This window comes from Pyrgilauda ruficollis, unplaced genomic scaffold (assembly GCF_017590135.1).
Source record: "Pyrgilauda ruficollis isolate IOZ18807 unplaced genomic scaffold, ASM1759013v1 scaffold15, whole genome shotgun sequence".
In the NCBI taxonomy this organism is placed as follows: domain Eukaryota; kingdom Metazoa; phylum Chordata; class Aves; order Passeriformes; family Passeridae; genus Pyrgilauda; species Pyrgilauda ruficollis.
In genome coordinates, this window is record NW_024513654.1 from 12,489,884 (window position 1) to 12,510,228 (window position 20,345).

The window sequence follows — 20,345 nt, forward strand, 5'->3', positions numbered from 1 at the left end:
GCTCACTGAGACTTCCTCCCCTTCCCAGTTCCCACTGAAGTAGCACAGGGGGAATTCAAACTGGAACTAAACCAGGGGTGTTTTGCAACCAAGGAAAAAATAAAGCAAGCTGAACCTGAAGAGAGCAGTGGAAAACCCCTCCTGCCTCTAGGACACTGCTGTTTTATGAAGCCAGCCTCATTTTCCCCAGACGAAGATCGCCCCTGCACAGCCCCAGCCAGGCCAGCGCACGGCCCCACTGCATGTCCTGGACAAAGGGCTCCTCCTCGCCCTTCCCAGCCTTGGCTGAGCACAGAGGGTCCCCAAAGCAGCCCGGGGTGCTGCCAGCACCCACAAAGCCCCAGGGGGCAGCGGGGCTTTAGCGGGGATGAAGGCTTACAGGCTGGGTGCCAGGGCAGCAGCATGGCTGGAATGGTGGATGCTGGCAGGGCCAGGAAAGCTGCTGTCCCCAACCCAGTCCCCATCCCACAATGGGGATTGTTCTGAGCCCACGGGCAGGATGCGGCCTGGCCGGCTCCGTGCCTGACTCACATCCTCGCCGCCTGGGAGGGAGCTGGTGGAGAGCCACATCTCCAGCACACCTTCCCACGGGGCTGGACATGGGATGGGCGCTGGTGGGGACCCTGTCACACCTGGGACCCTCTGCCACCCCATGGCCGAGCTGCTCCCTCCCGAACAGCCCCTCTGGAAAACCCCCGCCACCGTCCGGGCCCTGCGGGACTGGGAGCGTTTCCTTCCCAGCGCAGGTTGGAGCCTCCCGCCGGAGCTGGCGTTCCCAGGGGAAGAGCTGCAGCAGAGCGAGGCATTTGCACTAAGTGATCACATTTATTTGAATATTTTGCGTGTGTGTGTGTGTGTGTGTGTGTGTGTGTGTCTAAAATCGGTTACAGAATAAATACCTGTGCCTTATAGCAGGAAGTCCACTTTTCTTTATACAAAGTGCTTGTTACAGGAAGTTGCATCAGCGATATGCAGGAGGGGAGTGTGTTTCGGTCACACTTCCCCTCCTGAAAACTAGAACAGATTTTTTTTTATTTATTTATTTGTGGTTTTTTGTAAAGTTTCTTTTCCCTTTTTTTTTTTTTTGTGCATTAAATTTCCTGCCATTGTGTATTTACAAATCTCTGAAAGAAGGAAAAAAATGCCAATATGCATGAGAAGTGGCCTTGTAACACAAAAAAAAAAATCAGCCTTTAAAAAAAAAAATAACAAACCCAAAATCTACAAGTGTCATTTCATACTGAATCAATGATAGATTTTTTCTTTTTTTTTTCTTTTTAAAAAGGGAAAGAAAGGGGTGGGGAAAGGGAAAAAACTGAACCAAACCAGAAAAAAATTAACTCGGAGAAATAGAAAGAGAGAAGGTGCCATTGTCCCTTCTGAAGTTTTCCAAAGGCAGAGAGGAGCGAGGAAGAGCACAACGCACAGACCCAGATGTCCGACTGAAATCCCCATCAATTTCTTCTCGGTAATTTCTCCCTCGTGTTTACCCAGCGAGGGGCAGGAAGGACTTCCAAAATTAAATTAAAAAAAGACAATAAAATGAAAAAAATTATTTCATTTTTAAAGGATTAAAAAAAAAAAAAAGGAGATATGCTAGAACAACCCTCCCCAAAATCCTGGAGGGGCGCGAGGCAGGGAAAACATTGGGTTTGATTTAAAAAGGGGAGGAAAAAAAAAAAAAGAAAAGCCAAACCAAACCAGACTTTTCTCTCTGAACACGTCATCGAGCAGGACTCTCCGGAGAGTGTGACGGTTAACTGGTGACGTAGTGTTTGGCCGACGGCTGCCCGTAGACCCTATAGAAATCCTGCCGCCCGTGCTGCTGGGATGCGTCAATCCATTCCCTCACGGCAAGTCCCGGGAGCGACTGGGGGACGGCGGGGGCGGGCGGCAGCGGGTGGGAGTACTCCTGCGACGAGACTGTCCAGGGGAAGTGCCCCGAGCGCGGGTAGGGCTGGTGCCCGCTGTGGTTGGACACCGAGGAACAGTAACAGTTATCCACGGAGCAGACGAGGATTTTGCGGCCGCCGTACTGGGAGAGCACGGACTGCTGAGATGACGTGGTGTTGGGGTAGTGAGATGGGTTGAAGACGGAGCCCGAGTGCACCGGCTGCGGGCCGCTAGGAAGTCCAACTATGTGCTGCGTGGAGCTACAAGGCACCATGGCTTGTGCGGACTGCCCCTCGCCAGCCGAAGCGCCCTGGCTCATGTACTGGCTCGCCACAGTCCCGGACGATGGCTCGAGGAAGCTGCCCTCGGGAAAGGCGGTGGAGTGCTTGCGCTTCTCCGCGCCGGAGTTGCTGACGGTGCAGGGGTACATGGGGATGCTCTGCAGGAAGGGGACGGGGGTGCTCAGAGGACCTGTGGAGGGCAACAGGAGAGGGGGATTGTATTAAGCACAGCCCAGGGTGCTCCGGCTGCTGATCCGAAGCTGCAGTGGAGCCCCAAGACCCACATTCCAGCCCCACGTGTGCAGAGGGTGCCCCAGCCCGCCCCACCAGTGGCAAACCAGGCACACAGCCCTGTGCAGGTGGACTTGCAGATTCAGTTCCGGGCCCCTGGCAGCGGGCTCGGAGCAGCCCCGGGCACTGCTCTGCCAACAGCTCATGATCACAGTCCCTAACAGGAGCAGAGTGGGACAGCCTGGGGGATAAACACCAGATCCCCAAGGAGAGGACTGGGAAGCCTCCACAGGATGTGGTTTGCACCCAGGCATTGGCTGGGGGCTGTGGGGCCATGCCAGCCCCTGGCTGTCCCTGCCCACATGCTGACCCCCATCTTTCCACTGACTTTTCCTGGCAATGGCTAAACCCCTAAAAGCTCTGTATTTCAGGGTTTTGTGTAACCCCAGAACACAGCCATTTCACAAGACAAGGAAAATGCCCTGGAAAGAGTCAGGAACTGGCTTTGTGACTCTCCCTGCTGACAGTAGAGGGGCTCCATGGGGCCCCTACCCCAAAGAGCTTTCCCTACCATTTTGTACTGGGATCTGCAGGCAGCCAGCTATGGATACAGGAGGTAGTGAGGTCCCATGCCCTTGCACCCCTCAGGTTTCACCCACCTTCCAGCAACTTCCTCAGCTGCTTCTCCTTCTTGGCGATCTCGTTCAGGAAGAGCTTGGAGTTGAGGTGGCCAATTTTGGGTGGGGGCAGGCTGCCACCTGTACAGTTCTGAGTCCTGTTGGGGATGGCAGGCAGAGAGGTGTGAGTTACAAGGTAGATGCAGGAGAGGGACAGCTCCTCCCCCCACACCCTCCTGGAGCCAAACCCCCTCCCTAGGGTAGAGGACAGAAGCGAGCTGGCTGTCTCTGGCAGGCAGGACCTTCCCATTTCCTTGAATGTCCTCTGCCAGGACACACCTCCTGCAGTCCATGTCCCCACTGCATGGCCATCCCAGCTCATCTCTGCTCTGCTAGTGCTGCCTTTAACTCCCTGCCCTGCCTCTGCCCAATGGAGCTGGATGGAGCCCGGCACCCCAACCCGGCTGGTCCCATCCTCTGCTCTTCCACAAACACAATACTGAGATTCCCCTAGTCCACGGGGAGGACCTGATTCAGTGGCTGCATGAGGGGATTTTTTCATCCTCCCAGAGAGAGAGGGAAGCTGAGCATGGCACATGCCTCTCCCAAACCCTGTAGCATCCCTGGCCCTGGTCTTCCTCTGGATATTGTGCTGCTGCCACCCCTGTGGACACGAACACACCCTCTTCCCCAAACACGTCTGTCCCGCTGCGCTTACCTGTCCATTAAGATTTTCACAGACTTGGTGTTCTAGAAGTGGAAGGAGAAGCTCTGGTCAGTAAGGCAAATCCCTGCCATGGTGGCCATGCCCCCTTTCAGTGTCAGCTTCCATGGCCCCCCAGGAGGGGACAGTCTTACCACGGGCACTGAGCCCCCTTTCCCCTGCATGGGCTGCTCCAGCCCCATCTCCAGCTGTGGCACTTCCTCATTTGAGGCCAGCACTGAGCCTGCCTCACTTCTCCTTGACTTCTTCCACTGCTGAGCACTCTGGAGACATCAGCCAGCCCTGCTAATGTCGCCATCCTGCTCCCCACCACACCCCACACATACCCAATTCTTCCCACACAACCAAACCTCTCCACAGCCCCCATCCCACCCTGGCATGGGCAGCTTGTCTTACCTTCATGAAGTTGATGTCCTCAGTTTTGTCGAACATGACCTGGACAGAGCTGAGGAGCTTCTTGGCCTCCTGCATGCGCTCATTGAGGTGCAGAACCTGGGCTGCGTTCTCGTTGCAGAACTTGGCCTGGGCCTTGTCCAGGATCTCCATTGTCTTCCTCAAGTCCTCATCCAAGATCTGGTGCATCTTCTCGTACTGCAGGCGCACCTCATCCTTCAGCTGGTTCACCTTCTCCTGGGGAGAGGAGCAGGGTCAGGCCCTCTGTACCCTTTGATCTCTTCCTGGTTGTGCCAGGACACGTGGGTCCTTTCTCAGCAGTGGAGAATGCAACCTGAAAGCTGCACCCCAGCTCTGCTCTCCTGCAACAACCAGACAGCTCAAACCCTGCTGTCATCTCCCACATGGGAGGATTTCTATGTCCCAGAGACCCAACAGGGACACCCTGAAAGTTTGATTGGTTCAGCAGATTCCTGGACTTACTTCCTGGGGTCTGTGTGGGGATCAGCTCCAGAGACCCAATGCCAAAGAACAACCTGTTACACCACCAACGGAAGTGTGCTCCCCTGAAAAATCCCACCCATCCCTATCTGCATACCCTTTCCCATCTTCATCCTCATCCTCAGGCCCACCCCAGGCTGGAGAAACTTCATGTTCCAGAGCCTTTCCCTGCATGCTCTGGGAGGCCGAGGGGCTTTAAGGACCACAAGCACTCCCTTCCTGAGAAAGGCTGTGCTGAGCTGAGGACAGGATGTGCCATCTGATATTTAAGGACAACCTTGTTCCTCACCTCCCAGCTCAATCCAGGGCCCAAGAGGCTGCAGAGCAGCTCCAAACACTTTTTTTATTTCTCCCAAAACGATGACTGATGACACTGAAATGGAGGCTGGAAGTCTGTCCAGCTACTCCTCCCCTGCATGCCTGCCTTCCTCCCTGCCCACCTGGCCCCTGTGTCCCACGAGCTTGTCCCCATAGTGCCATAGGGTGACAGTCCCGGGGACTGGCTGTGGCAGGGTGAAGCACTGGTTACCTCGACCAGCCGCTTGTCTGATTCCAGCTTGTAGAGCTGCTCCTCAATGTCCTGCTCCCGCTCCTCCAGGCGGTCCTGCTGCTTCATCAGCATCTTCTGCAGAGATGAGGGAAAGCAGCATCGTCAGAGCCCAGCGGCCACATGTGCCAATGAACATCAGTGCTGCCCACACTGCCTCTGCCCACATGGTTCACGAGGGATGGTGCTTTTTCCCAGCAGGACGCCACTGCCAGGCTGAAAGCCCCTGCGTAGCTTGTGGAGCTGGAAACTTGGTTATTTCAGTGGTGGAAATGGCAGAGGGGCTGCGTGTGCCGGGCTGTGTTATCGGCTGGGCTGGGTCCCCGGGATGGGGGCAGCACCTCAGGAAACTTTCTGCAGCCCGGACAGTGGGGTTGGGTCAGGGCCAAGCCCTGGGGGCTGTGGGGGGGACCCAGAGAGGCTCATCCCCCACTAAGGCAGTACCATTTTGAGGCCCATCACCCATGGCCAGCAGGCTCCTGTGAGACATCACCACCTCCCTCACACTCCCGTACGCCACGCCAAATCCTTTCTCCCTTCCCTGCCTCCTTGACAAGCCCCAGAGCCAGTGTCAGCATAATCTGGAGGGACAGAGTGAGGTGGAATGGAGCTCCCCTGCCACACTGCCAGAACCCAGCCCCACTCCTTGGGGCTGGGCCTGGGCCATCCACCAAATAACTGGGACAAAACCTTATCCCCAGCTATCAGCGTGAGTGTGTCACTCCCGCACGCTTCCCAGCCTGGAGAAACCCACTGCCCGTGAGAGAAGGGCTCCATCCCTGTGAGCAGGAGCAAGGCTTCCCAAAACACCCCTCAAAATCAACTCCAAATATTCTCCCTTCTTGTTTACTGGGGGGAAAAAGACAGGACACCGGTGGGGCGAGGAGAAGGGCTTCACCCGGCATGGAGATGTGGCGCTCGAGACTCAACGATGGGGGCGAGATGGAAAGAAACCGGCAGCAAGAATGAATTTCGAGGGGATTATTGCTATTATAAACTGCCACTCGGGAATTTATAATCAAGTAATTAATTCCTGGACGAGGCGGGAGGGGGAGGGTGGCAGAGGCGCTGCCGGGATTAATTGCATTGCAGGGAAAGGCTGTCACCTCCGACTCAATTCAGGAGCAGGAATGCGAAGCCTCCTCCCTCCTGTTGTTTTTCTTAAGGTCTCAGGCACCTCCAGCCTTACTGTGACTGGGCTCCTACCACTAATAATAACGAGGAGCTAAAAAAACCCAGCTTCCCACTCACAGCACACTCCACATGCATGCCCAGGATGCATGTGTGTGCACCCACCCAGGCACATGCAGACAGACACACAGACAGCACATCCACTGAAACAGGGCTGCGGGGCAGTCACAGCAACGCAGGCCCCCAGCCCACGGGGGGACATTTCCTGCGCGTGCGTACAGAAACACAGGGGCCTGCAGCATCCACGGGCATCACTGGAAGCATCCACACGGAGAAAGATTTGAGGCATACATTAAAAATCTCGTTGTTTCATTGTAAAATGATTGGGTTTTGTGCTGCTGCAGCATCAGGAGGCTGCAGTCCACTCCCAGGTTTAACACAGTGAGCTCTGGAGAGTGAGTGCAGCACTACTTGCTTGAACCTTGGAGAACCGAGGGTGCAGGCAGGAACTGTGTCCTAGGTCCTGTGCCAGCGGCCAGGCCTGAGTGTGGAGCTGCTGGGGGTTTCTCTAGGGGCTCAGACAGGGTTTTGGGTCAAGCACCAGGCAGAAATATGGAGCAGTGGACAACAGTTGTATTGCACTAAACAGACAACAGCCCCATGCAGGTGGATTGAGAAGTGGCAGGCAACAAGCCTGCTCCTGGGCTCCAAGGAAAGATTCCTTCCAACATCCCTGCTTGCAGGAGGCCAGTTGAATGTGGGAGTTGGGCAGGTTGTGCAGTGCAGGCTGAGTTGCTCACGCCTCATGCTGGCCAGCCAAAGGACACAGCGAGCTTTGCACCGAGCCCTTCCCTACACCTCCCTCCCTGCCACAGACCCGCCATCTCCACCACAGACAGCCAGACCCATCCTACACCAGCCCACCAGGAGGATGGCCACATCTAGCCAGGCCCCAGGAGCAGCCCCATCCTCAGCCTGACTTCTCTGTCTGCCAGATGGGACAGGAGTGGATAAAAAACATAGGACAGGATCCCTTGCTGGGCACAGAGGCCAAATCCCCATCCCACTCCGTCGTACCCATCAGGTATCTGACATACCCGAGGCAGCCACTGCCCTTCCCCCTGATGCTGCCAGGATGCTCTAACAGGGTAAAGCAGGGTTTCCTATCACTGGCAGATGCCAGGCAGGCAGAGGCCACCCTGCCAGCCTCACTGGTCTGAGGGACCCCCGAGGGAGGCACCGAACAGCCCCGGACATGCACGTACCATCGCCCTGCAGCTGCCGTGGCAGAGCTGCCAACCTTTGTGTTTTGTAACAAACCTCAGACTGCTCCACTCCAGGAATCATGCAATTATGTGAAATCACAAATATACATATAAACATCTGTAAAAATAACTTATTGCATATATAAGTTAATTTAATGTCACCTCACAGCTGGAAAAAGTGACCAAAATCCAACCTAAAGCCATAGAAATCAGACAGAATAGAGGACATGCAGCACTTTAAACCTCATATTTGAGCCACTCTTTTTTTAGGGTGATTTAAAAACTGTACGTGCCTGGGATTGCAGTGAAATGGGAGGGCTTTTCACCCACGGCAACAAAACCTTAACAAGACACAAGGGTATGAACTACCCCTTCTGGCACCGAGGGGCAAAATCTCATTGTCTGTGCAGCACAGGCTGAATTCCTTAGGTATTTTGAAAAGGAAAATATATCCCTTCCCCTTCCATCCCCTCCCAAATCTGGCATTTCTGAAGTCATGAACTCCTCCTCCTCCAGGATCAGAATTTCTCGGGGTAATTTCTCATATTTCATGCATGACCTTGATGCTGGGAGAGCCGAGGCTCCCTCCGTACAGGCACCCTTCCCAGGCTGTGCGCAACTCTGATCCCAGTTTGTCTTTTCCGAGACACGTCGCCAGTTTGCGAAACGCATACTAAAAATGCTTTTTATTCCAACACCAGCTGAGAGCAAATTCATCTCATTAATTAATAAATTAATCGGCGGCTGGGGTAAGTGGCTGGTCCACCATGACCCTGTAGGCCCCAGTGAGACTGGGCTAGTTCAAGGACACCAGCTTATTCTGCAGGAGATGAACAAAATCTGCCTCCTCCTCATGGAGAAAAATGAAGTGTGGGTACAAAAGGGCTGAGCCCATACGGGGAGCTTGCGAACACGCCGTGGGCATCAACTCTGCAAGGGAGCTGCACCACCAAAGGTGGAAGGACAAAGGAGGGGACACTATCATCCCTTCAGGAGCGAGGGTGCACTCCTCCCGTGCAGGCAGAAGAGGGTGATTTCTGAGCAGCAATTGTGGCAAGTCAGATGGGTTTGGGGTACCAAGGTCATACACTGGGACTGAAACACTGCTTGGAGGGACATCTCTGCAGGAAGCAAAGCAAGCACTGCAAAGTCTCGTTGCAGGGAGGATGCACACAGCTGGTCCCCGTGGGACTGTGCTGGGGGAAGGCTTGCTGACCATTTCCACAGCACTTGCTGGGAGGAAACCACCACCAGGGAAACCACACCCTGCCTGCACCTTACTGCATGCCCTGGTCAGAGGGGCAGTAAGGTGCAGACGACTAAGCACTGACCCCAGCTCCCAGTGGCCACCCCAGCATGGGACACATCCACCCTGCCAGGCAGGGCATAGGGATATGTCTGCTGGGGAACAGGGCAGTTCCAACAAGGAATTTCTGCAACATTAAATGCCTGTGGCCACAAGACAGGAAGACAGCAATAAAGAGTTTAGCAGCTCTGATGATACAGGGCATCTATGCTTCTCACCCAAGAGCGACTGCATGGCTGCAGCACCACAAGGCTCAGATGTGTTACACACACGGGTCCAGCTCAAACAGCTGGGAAAACTTCCACTGTAAATGGGGGCACTGGGGTGTAGGAAGGAGCTCACACCCACCCAAGACCTCCCAGGCGGGAGAAATCTGCGGGCAAGATATTTCCCCTGACTTGTCTTGGGCTGATCTCAACACTGTCCTCTCCTAAAGGGCAGAGCAAAGCCTGTGGTCACTGCTGAGCCCACAGTAACAGTGGATTATGGCCCTGCCCTGCCTGAGGCCCAGCACTCCCCTCATCCCCTCTTTGCAGCCCCCAGAAGCCCACTGCCCGGGGGCCAGCATTAGGGCAGCAAAATCCCACAGCATGCCCCAGGTTTTGTGTTCTCTGAGGCTGGTCAGGGCCCTTGTGTGCCTCCCAGGGAGAGCTGGCAGGGGAGAACTTCTGGCACCCCTTCCCTGGGGGCTCGAGGGCTCACCAGCCCCTGCCCAGTTCCCAGCAGGATCAGGAAGGAGCCTGGCAGCTTCACCAGAGGCAGAGCTGTGCCCCATGACCTGCTGAGCTGCTGTGGTTTTAAACAAGAGCTGGAGTAGTGAAAAGCCTTACTGTGTTCACAGGGCAAACGGAGCTCATGCAGCTTCTCTTGATGTCTAATGGGCACTGTGCATCCTTCAGGGCCATTCACCTTGCAAGAGCAAACGAGTGCCCACACCCTGACCTGTGGGATGCTTGCAGGATGCTAATTCCCAATAAACTCTGCTGAAACTGGCTGTGGGTTTGGAGGGTACTACAGCAGGGCAGGTGGACAAACCACAGGAGTGCACAGCCCTCATTCCTGTAGGAAACTGGGGAAGCAGAGAGCCAGCCTGCTCCACAGAGCACCTTTAACCACAGCTGGACAGCTGGCCCAGGACAGGCACACTCACTTCTCTGCCTCTCTCCTTCCTCCTCCTCTGCGCCCAGACCTTCCCCTCGCCGCCAAATCCCAGCCACGGAGTGAATAAGGACATTGTTTGCAGTCACCGGAATGCAAGAACGGAGGGAGCAGCTTGGAGCATGAGGGGCAGGAAGGGTGAGGAGGAGGAGGAGGAAGGTGGAACCGGAGCGAGGAAGCTGCAAAGGGCAGATGCCTGCAGCGGGAATGGCTCCAGACACCTGCAGCTCAGCCCAGGGACCGGGATCAAGAGCCCCCATTGAGACACACGTCCCAGCACGTTGCTGGAGACGGGCCTGAAGTCACAGTGACTGAATTTTAATGCACCAAAAGCCCTGGACTAAGGAGGCGAGTGCAACCTTTGCCTCCCCAGGCCTCCCACACACAGGCTTCCCTCTCCCCAGCCCCGCTCCACTGTCAGCAGGACTATTTTCCGAGAAAAACCCATGTGATGAGCTATTTTCATCCCTCCTGAAAGTGTCACCCCACCTGCTAACATATCAGAATCCTGACACTGTGCACATCTGGGGCACAGCACCCGACTGCCCCCAAAAACAAAATCTCAAATAATGAGATCACGCACCATGCAATGCCACAGCCCAAACCCCTGGAGCATCCCTCCCACCCTGCTGGTGGCCTCCTGCTGACCAGACCCAGGCAAAACCAGCTCTTTCAAACTCCCCCCAGCCCTCAGAACACTCGCAGTAGGTTGATCCACTTAAAGAGGCAGGAAGGAAATGCTTTCTGCTTGGGGTTTCATCTTGCACACATTTACAGTAAGCACCAGGCAGAAGGGAAGGTCTCCAGCCAGAGCACGAGGTCCTGCCTCCCCTGGCCAGCCCGGAGCACACACAGTGCTCCAGGCTTTGGCTTTTCTCACAGTGCTCCCTGTGCAGAGATCGGGCTGGTTTATCCTCAACAGGGGAAGGAAGAGGGGAGGGGAACAGCCTGAGATATTAATAGCTGTCCTTGCTAGGAAGGGATGGAAGTAGCAGCCATGCAGTGAACAGGCACCAAAGAGATCCCCTTTGCAGCACTGAGGGACCCCTGAGCACCCGGAGAGCTGGTGCTTTGTAGGAAAGGGCTGAAGGCCAAATAATCAGCTCCAGCTTGGGGGAAGAGGATGTACAGGTGCCTCTTGCAAGAGCAGCTCTCTACCCTGTTCTCATGCTGGAGTGGGCAAGGATGCCTCCTGCTTGTCCACATCACCCTGTGAGATGCTGCCTGGTCTCTGAGCCTTCCCTGGAGAAGAAACCATCAGGTTTAGACCCATGTTCCATCTCCAGTGGCTACCCCCCAGGCACAGCCCCATGTCCCACTTCCTGTGCCCACCCCAGCACAGGGCATGCCTGCAGCACAACTGGCACACAGCAGCTGGATGCTCCCACGGAGCCATGACTCATGACTGCTTAGCAGAACCAGGTCGGGCCTGGCTCCTGGAGCATCCCAGGACAGCTGGCATGGCAGACCATATTGCTCTGGACATCCCTGTACCAGAGCAGCTCCTGGGCCACCAAAGGGCTGTGCCGGTGCCTGCAGCCTGGGACAGCTCTTTCCCATGCTTACACTTAGCAGAAAGGAAGAACTTGTTAATAAGGAGAAAATACAAGGCATTGTATTGCATGGGGCCAGCAGCAGGAGGCCAGGAAATGGGGACCTATTGTCTGTCAGAAAGCAACCTTCAGTAGGATCTTGAGAATGCTAATTCACCTTCCTGGGCCTCTGTGCATCCCCCTGCACACTGCAGCCACAGGAGTTACTTCATGCTGTGCCTCTCACACAAATAGGGGAACAAGGCTGGGGCTCTACTATAGTTTTTAGACCCCAACTTCAAGCCATGGCCAGCTGCCACTGCTGTCAGTGTCCTTGGAGTAGGGATGAATATTTGCTTTGAGAGGAAAAGGAGGATAAGGGAGATTAAGGAGCAGAGAGATAAGGCCAGTGGCTCGAGACACATCACCTCTCTACCAGCAGCCCTGCAAGTCTTGGAAGAAGGAACCTTTCTCATACTGGGTGTCCAGTATGGGAGATGTACCCTTCAAAACAGAGGTTCCCTCCATGCAAAGAACAACTAGAGGCAGTGAAAGCAGGGCAGACTGCCTGTGCCAGATCTGGGGCTCAAGACTCACTCATAACATGTGCAGAAGAGGAAAAAAGGAGCTGGAAATGCACCAGGAAGATGAATACCAGGACAAGAAGCTAGTTTGCATGCTGAGCGTGCAGCCAGGCGAGTCATGACTGATGTTGCTGGCTCCACAGGACAAAGATGAGCCTTGGTGATAGAATCATGGAATCATAAAATCATTAAGATTGGAAAACACTTCCAAGATCTTTGACTTCAACCTTTGACTGAACACCACTTGTCAACTAAACCATTGGCACTAATGGCCAGGTCCAGTAATTTCTTGAACACTTCCAGGGATGGTGATGCCACAATCTCCCTGGGCAGCCCATTCTAATGCTTAACCTTCCTTTCAGTGAAGAAATTCTTCCTGATGCCCAACATGAACCCGCCACAGCACGGCTTGAGGCTTGTCCTCATCTTGTTACTTGTTGTCTGGAAGAAGAGGCCCATCCCTACCTTGCTACACCCTCCTTTCAGGTAGTTGTAGAGAGTGATAAGGTCTCCCCTGAGCCTCCTTTTCTCCAGGCTAAACACCCCCAGCTCCCTCAGCCACTCCTCACAGGACTTGTGCTCCAGACCCTTCACCAGCTCTGCTGCCCTTCTCTGGACTCACTCCAGCACCTCAGCATTTTTCTGGCAGTAAGGGGTCCAAAACTGAACATGGGATTTGAGGTACTGTGCTGAGTACAGGGAAGTGATCACAGTCCTGGTCCTGCTGGCCACAGTACTGCTATACAAGCCAGGATGCCACTGGCTTCTTGGCCACCTGGGCAACTGCTGGCTCATCATCCCCAGGTCCTTTTCTGCTGGGCAGCTTTCCAGCCACTCTGCCCCCCAGCCTGTAGCACTGTGTGGGGTTGTTGTGATCCAAGTGCAGGATCCAGCACTCCACTTTGTTGAACCTCATACAACTTGCCTTGGCCCATCGATTCAGTCTGTCCAGATCTCTCTATAGAGCTTTCCTAGTATTAAACAAGACTGGTCTCAAAATTGAGCCTTGGGGAGTCTCACTAGTGACCTGGCCAGTAGAGCCACTTCGTGCCCCGTACCTGCCAGGAGAGACAGCATCTCATCAGGGAAAATGCTGCCACATTGTGTCCCAATGCCACAGGACAGCAGATGCATTTGGGTGGTTCAGGAGCAAGATGGAAAGACCACCTCTGAGGGCTGGGGCTGCAGGCAGGACCAGGCCCTTTGGGCAGCGAGGAACTCAAGAAATTTCTTTTCTGTCTGCTGGGAAGGGAGGGAGAAGAGATCCCCATCCAGGCCTGGGTGCGAACACCGGCCAACAGCCCACCCCAGCCAGCTTTTGGTGGGAGAACAGCACAGGCCACCTTCACCTGGGAGTGAGGAGAGCCAGGAGTCACAGGGCTCAGCTCTGTGTTTGTGAAGGACAAGGTCTTCTTTGCCCCCAGATATGCAGGGGCGGAGCTCTTTTCCCCACCTCTTTCAGTTTTAGGGGGAAAACGTACATGTTTAGGGCTGCTTATAAATTAGTGTCAAAATTCATCCTGCTGCTAAGCTATCTCCAGCACAGGGCTCTGGCTGCAGGCCCTGGCACAAACCTGCCCTGCCCAGCACCAAATGCCCTTTGACTAACCAGCTCAGGAGCACCAGCACTGGGAGACTGCAGGGAAAGTGGAGGGGTTTGTGACATCCAGAAGGTTTCAGACACCCAGACCCAAGTGCCTTGAGCAACTGTTTCCAGCCACTTGGGAGCTCAGACTGACACCAACACCTGGAGCACAACTGGTCCCCATGATCAGCATTGCCTTGTGTTTCATCCACGCCATGCCAGAAAATAAAATATGGGGCCTGTAACTGTACTGAGTGGGATTCACCAAATTTCACAGTTTTTCAGAGCCTAAAAGATCATGTAATAAGTCCTGCCCTTTCAGCCTTCAGCACACTCTGTGCTTGTGGTTTCTCAAATGCTTCAATCAATTTATATGGACATTAGGGGGGCCCTACAATCCTTTTCTCCCTCATGTCTGTTTTCATACATCTGCCCCTTCCCAACCACAGACACAGATAAAAAATCCATCCAGAAAAAAAGAGCAGTCTGTCTTTGGTGGGATCATCTCCCCCCGCTGGCTCTCAGAAGCGCTCTGCCAGCTCCAGTGGTGGCAGTCTGGGCAGCAAAGGGAGATCACTCAGTGCTGAAACTCAGCTGAATCACAAAGTCCTCACACAAGTCCTATTGCTCTGACATATCATTTCTCAGTTGCTCCTCCCACAACCCCCATAAAAAATTCAACAGGCTTTGGCAGCACCCCCAGTCCTGCCTCGATCTGCTGCTGTCCCAGTCTCGTCTAGCTCTGTTGAATTCCAAGATCTTCCCAAGGTGACAAAATCTCATGGCCTCAGCCAGTTGTCCCCAAACTGTGGCTGGGGGAATGGCTTGCCTTACAAAGGAGCCATCTTGCAAAGACCCATCCTATTGCTTGGCAGCAAACCTACCCCCATCTGCAAGCCCTGCGAAATTGAGAAACCCTCACTCCCCCTTCCAAATAAACATCTTGGACTCAAAATCCAGCTGGCCTGTGTGATCTCAGAGCCTTTTCCCTCCCTGCCGGGGTGAAACACAGCCAGCCTCTTCCACCCTTGCTCCCACTGCAGGCTGAGGAGCCTCTCCCCTGCCCAAAGACCTCCACTCTGCACTCACCCGGCTGAGTCCCGCCATGGGAAGCTCTGAACAACAGCCTCTTTGCCTTCCCACCCCCCTGATTTCTAGTTTTTGCTCTGGAGGGAGCCTGGCATGAGGATCTGGAAGCATAAACAGGTTTTATGGGGAGCTCAGATACCTCTGAGGGGCAGAGCAGCAGCAGCAATACCCACGTGTACCCACGACCTGGCCATGAGACCGCTGGCAATGACCTGCAGCCACGTGCCCCATCAGTGTCTCATTTGGTGAGCCAAAGACAAGGGGTCCAGCTGCACAAGGCACCTCTCCAGACTCAGGCAGCACTAGAAAGAAAACCCTCCTTTGATTTAAAGGCCATGATTTTCTTTTTTTTCCTCCCAACTGATCTAGTTAAACTTCCAACCGCTCAAGGCTATTTTAATTTGTACTGGTAAGTTAAATCAACACAAACAAGGACAGAACAGGTTTATATGCACGTCTATTACTGGCCTGCACCAACTAAAGTGCAGCTACATTTCTCCAGGCAGCTTTTTTTTTCTCTAATAAAGATAAGGGGGACGTTTTTGTGCACCTCCAACTGACAAATGGAGCCTGAAAGTGAATTGGGAGTCAAAGCCTTGAGGAAAGTCAAGGTGACTTATGCACCAATAGGCTGGATTCAAAGAGCTTTGCAAAAATGCAGATCAACTAACAAGATTTATAAAACTCGTTAGGGGCTTAGAGGTCGCTTAATTCTCAAAGGTGCCAAGGAAAGTGCCTGACTCGCAGAAGGATGGATGGGGCTTACAGAGGTGGCTATCTCAACCTTTCAGTTGCTTCAAGAAAAGCGGACTCAATTTCTCTTGGAAATGAGGTTTTGACATGCCAAGATGTTTACTGTGAGCCTTGGCTCCTCCATCATTTACTTTAAAGAAAAAGAAACCAAGTCCTGTTGCTGCAGACAACTGTTAGAAACATCTACTGAAAGCCACAGCAGAATCTGCTGCTTCAGCTCACCAGCGCCAGACACCACCCAGAGGAGTATGAGACCAGATTCAGCACACAAGCTGGAAAAAACAGAAGCAGGGAAAAGACTTTGCACTTCTACAGTTCCCCAGTGCCTGGCATTTTGCAGGCTGGAAGCAGCCTGTCAGCACCTGTGGGCAGCCAAGGAAAGGTACAGCGAGTCCATCCACCCCAGTGACCATGACCACAGTCTGCAGAACACCAAGGACCCTCCATTGCCTCCCTGTTGGGTTTTTTCTCTTACCAATTTTTTTTTTTTTTTTTTGGTGAGGTGGTTGTTGAGAATCTGAAAGCCTGGATTATAATCTTTATGAATCCCATAGTTAGATCGCGCTGAACAGCAGCCCAGCAATACCAGATGTTCAAACAAAGCTGCCAACCGACAGCTGTCTGCAGCTTGCAGCGTGTTTTTACTTTAAAATGCAAAATGATACCAATCTATATTAAAAGAGAGACGTTCAGAGCCTTGCGATAGCAGCTGAAGCCGCGGATATTGCTCTTTCATGCAGGGTGTGGCAGCAGAAGGAAATATCTCAAAAACTACTGCTTAAGCCACCCTCCCAGCCCCCCCAAATCCTGGCCCCTTTCCTAATGGGAAAGAGACTCACGTTACTGCCTGAGTGCCGTGAATGTACCAGTGCGTGTCCAAACAAGCCAGCAAAAAGAAAAATGCAGCATGAACAAACAGTGTCTAACGAAGGATGCCAGAACGAATCTGGGCGCTGCCCACACCTGGCTCTCAAGCAGCATGGGGAGGACAAAGTGACACATGGGGGGATGGAGGGAACCAGTCTTGGGGTGCAGGGTGCAGCCCATCCTGCACCAGTGACCAAAGTGGGACAGGAAATGTCCCTCCTGGCAGCATAGCACTGCCAGTGGAAGCGTGGGATGGAGGGGCATCTTCCACTGCTCTGGCCCATCTGCCCAGCGTCTCACCTCAGGTTGTGCCACATCCCTCTAAAACACACAGGGATGCTCTGGTCCCACTGGAGAAACTCTGCCTGAGTCTCCTTGATGTGAAGCAGGATTTTTTCTTGCATTGCTTTGTACCTTTATTTCTTAGATTGGCTGGGACCCGGCACAAAGCCCTACACCCAGCAACCTTTTCTGCACACCAGCAGCTGGAGAAGGCAAGAACTGGAGCTCAGCCTTGCTCTTCATTATTTCTCCCTCTGGAAATGCAAGCCACCCACAACGACCACATTTTGGGGATGGCAAGTCCCGAATGCACTAGGCATGGCACAGTACTCCTGGCTTGCAGGAATTGTGCAAAAAGTGCTCTGACTTACTCGAACGTGACGTCCCAAATTCCCCACCAGCCACGATCACAGGAAATCTTTGGGACCTGTCCCAGGGCTGCCTCATTGTGCTCCAAGCAGCAACAGCATGAATGAATCATGCTCCTCAACGTGACACCCAGCTCCCAGCAACGTATTCGGGACCAAAATATTTACGTTGCAAATGAGTAAGAATAGGACCAGATCCCCTCCCCAGCCTGGTGATATAAAAAGGACAACCTGGTCTTGCATTGAGCAAGTGGGTGGCAGGATAGGAAAACAGGAGGCAGAGACCAGCCTCATGTCTTGCAGCCTGGATGTGCCCAGCAATGCTGAATCAGAGCCCTTCCCAGTTACAGCAAAACCCCAAAGTGGCAAGCACTGAGACTACAAACCCTGCAGTACCACGCTCCCTCTGGGTGACACGCGAGGGAGCATGCCGGGACCTGTAGTTTCCAGCCAGCCAGCAGCAAAATGCCATCCCCCAGTAAACACATCTCAAATTAAGTGATGCAAGGCCCCCAGACTCCTGGCAAGGTGCCAGTAGTGGCTTCCTGTTGGCAGGCACTTGGCCAACTCCCATGTGCTGCACTAGCCCCCCTTCAAGGAGAAGCCAAGAGCCCACATCCCACAAATCCCCTTGCCGCTGACCTGCAACCTGCCCTTTCAGAAGCGACGTTTCTGCACGGACTGCAGGATGCTCCCAGAGCTCTGGCGCAGCCCTGGCCCTGCCTTGCTGTTGAGCCCCTCCACCTTTGCTCCATGGCACTGCAATGCCAACCCCAGAGCAAGACCCTGCATCCAGTGCTGGTCACACTTCAGCTACATAAAGCCCAACAATGCATCCCTCGAGGGGTCCCACAAAGATGCCACTGAAGCAATCGGAGTCTTAGGCAGCAAAAAGCAACACACTGGTGTGGTGTTTTCCGGCAGAACAGCACAAGCAGGCAAAGCTCAGCAAATCACCATACCAGTAAGGCTGGGGACAGCCATCTCCCCACAGGATCCCAGATGGGCACACAGCCACCCCGGGGGTGCTGCCACCCTGCGCTCCAGCAAGAGCAGACCATGCATCACATCCTGGGGAATGTGGCACCCCTCTCCTTGCCCACTCACCCTCCCCGCTGTGGAGGAAATTGTGCGCCCGGCTGATGTCAGGAGGCATCACTTCACACAAAGGCCAGGCTTCCTGGCGGGGAAGGGGTGGGGGAGTGGGGAGGAAGGGGAAGAGGAGCCCGGGGCAAAGGCAAACGGCATCTACAGCTCCTTGTGTGTGCAAAAGGGGCAGCAGCAGGAGACAACATGGCCTCTTCTACTTCAATTGCCCTTGCACCCAGAAAAGAGAGGCAACATCGTATTTCCTAGTGCCCTTCACAGGAGCCCTGCCCTGCACCCTGTGCACCCCTTTTAAGAATACACTGAAAAGAAGGGACTCAAGTTTATTTTAATTTGCTCCTGCAAATAAATCACTTCCATTTTCTCCATGCCAGGCTGTGGCTGTTGCCAACCAGGGGACACAGCTCCCTGCTTAGCACCCAACCAGGAGAAAAAACACTTCTATGATGAGATCTAACATCAGCACCCCCAAAATCAGCACGAGCGTGTACCCCACCTGTCTCCTATTCATGGGTGGCTAAATACTCATGGTACCCAATAATTGATAAATACAGATAAAAATAATATATTGAGGACCAAGGCAAGAGTAATCAGCAGCCCTCATTTCCCAAACTCCTCTCCCCAGTATGCTCCCCAAAGCCAAGCATCTTTCAAAACATGGCCTATCACAGTACCCACAGCACCAATATGACCTCCTGCTTCAGCAACTCCTCTCCTCCTCTACCTCTTGCAGTCCCAGCTCACCCCAAGGCACTGAAAGAGGCTGGTGGCCAGCACCAGACCACATTGCTTTTGTCTCCAACTCAGCCACTCTCTCAAGGACAGGAGCACTCTGGGCCAGCTGCACAGGGACCAGTGAAGAGGGCTTGGCTGTAGGGGACCTGCAGGATGTGGTCGATGTTGATTGAAAGGGAAATCACCGATATTGCAGAGGGCAGCCAGGGAAGGTGGATTTTGGATGTGGGCACCACCAGGGAATAACTGTAAAGGAGCAAACCCTGCTGCTCTCCTTCAACGTGCTGACTTGTGCTCCTAGGAGAAGGCCTGTCATTGGTTTTTAATCTCACCCGATTACAGACCAGTCTTTGACATTATTGATCTCAGGCCCCTGAAGTATCATTTATCTTCCGTGTTTGACTCGGCCATCAGAGCTCGACAGCTCAGACCCCAGTCAGCTCCATCCTCCCAGGGAGCCAGGGGAACTGCTCTGCACAACTCCAATCCTGCTGATTCACGTGAGCCATATTTGATGCTCAGTTTCCGTCCTCACATAAGGTGTCTTTCTGCCTACCTGGCATTTCATTTTCTGACTCAAAAATCCAGCTCCTCAGGTCTCTGGCAGACCAGCACTGCTTCCTCAAGCTTGGCAGTCCAAGGTGCCTCTAGTGTGCCCTGCTTCCCCCTTTCAGTTTCATTATCCTCTTTCGAAGAGGATGCGGTGGAGACACAAATGTTATGGGATGTGCTGAGAACTGCACAGGGACTGGGGGAGCAGCGCCAGCAGTCAGCGTACAACCAGAGAAGCCATTTCTAGCTGTGACCCACTGCCATTTTCTAGAGCAGAAAGGACCAACAACAGTAGCTCTTCATTCCCTGGTGAGACTGTACCCACAGAAAAAGCAGGCAGCTATCGTGGCTTTGTGGTGGCTTCTCCTTACCTGTCAGCCAGCACAGCTGCCACAGGGCCAGCTCATGACTTTTGCTTGACCTTCAAAACATCAATGTCTGCTCCCTCCACCAGACCCAGAAGAGATGGGCTGATGGGCTCCCCTTCCCCTGGATACCTCCTTCCCCCACCCAAACTGAGAGACGCTCCCAGCCTCCACTGTTTGGGAAGCACAAGGTTTTCCTCAAATGCCTTTGTCAATAGTTACTGCATGCAGCATGCATACGAAGGCTGTCTTTTCAGATGCCTCCTGTTTCTCACTCCTGTGAAGCTAGGCCTTGTGTTTTGGGAAGGAGGAATATTTCCTGAGGAAGGCTCCAGTGGGCAGTTTTAATGCAGAGAGAGAGGAAGGTTTGTTTTTGTTCTTCACCTTGTTATAATTTATCATATTGCTGAAAAGCACTTAGGTAAATAGAGATTAATACCATGTGCATTCATAGACTGTAGCAGGAATCAGCCTTGGGG

General features: G+C 53.6%; 1 protein-coding gene across 1 annotated transcript in view; it reads right to left on the minus strand.

Moving 5' to 3' along the window:
* Positions 1-805: 805 nt before the first annotated feature.
* The window catches only part of TRIM8 (tripartite motif containing 8), a 30,407-nt gene continuing 10,867 nt past the window's right edge, over positions 806-20,345 (minus strand). The window contains exons 3-7 of the mRNA XM_041461490.1: positions 5,170-5,265; positions 4,143-4,376; positions 3,741-3,772; positions 3,065-3,180; positions 806-2,364 (exon numbers count right to left, since the gene is read on the minus strand). Coding sequence (XP_041317424.1) covers positions 1,757-2,364; positions 3,065-3,180; positions 3,741-3,772; positions 4,143-4,376; positions 5,170-5,265 — 1,086 coding nt within the window. The 3' untranslated portion in view covers positions 806-1,756. The remainder of the gene's footprint in view (positions 2,365-3,064; positions 3,181-3,740; positions 3,773-4,142; positions 4,377-5,169; positions 5,266-20,345) is intronic.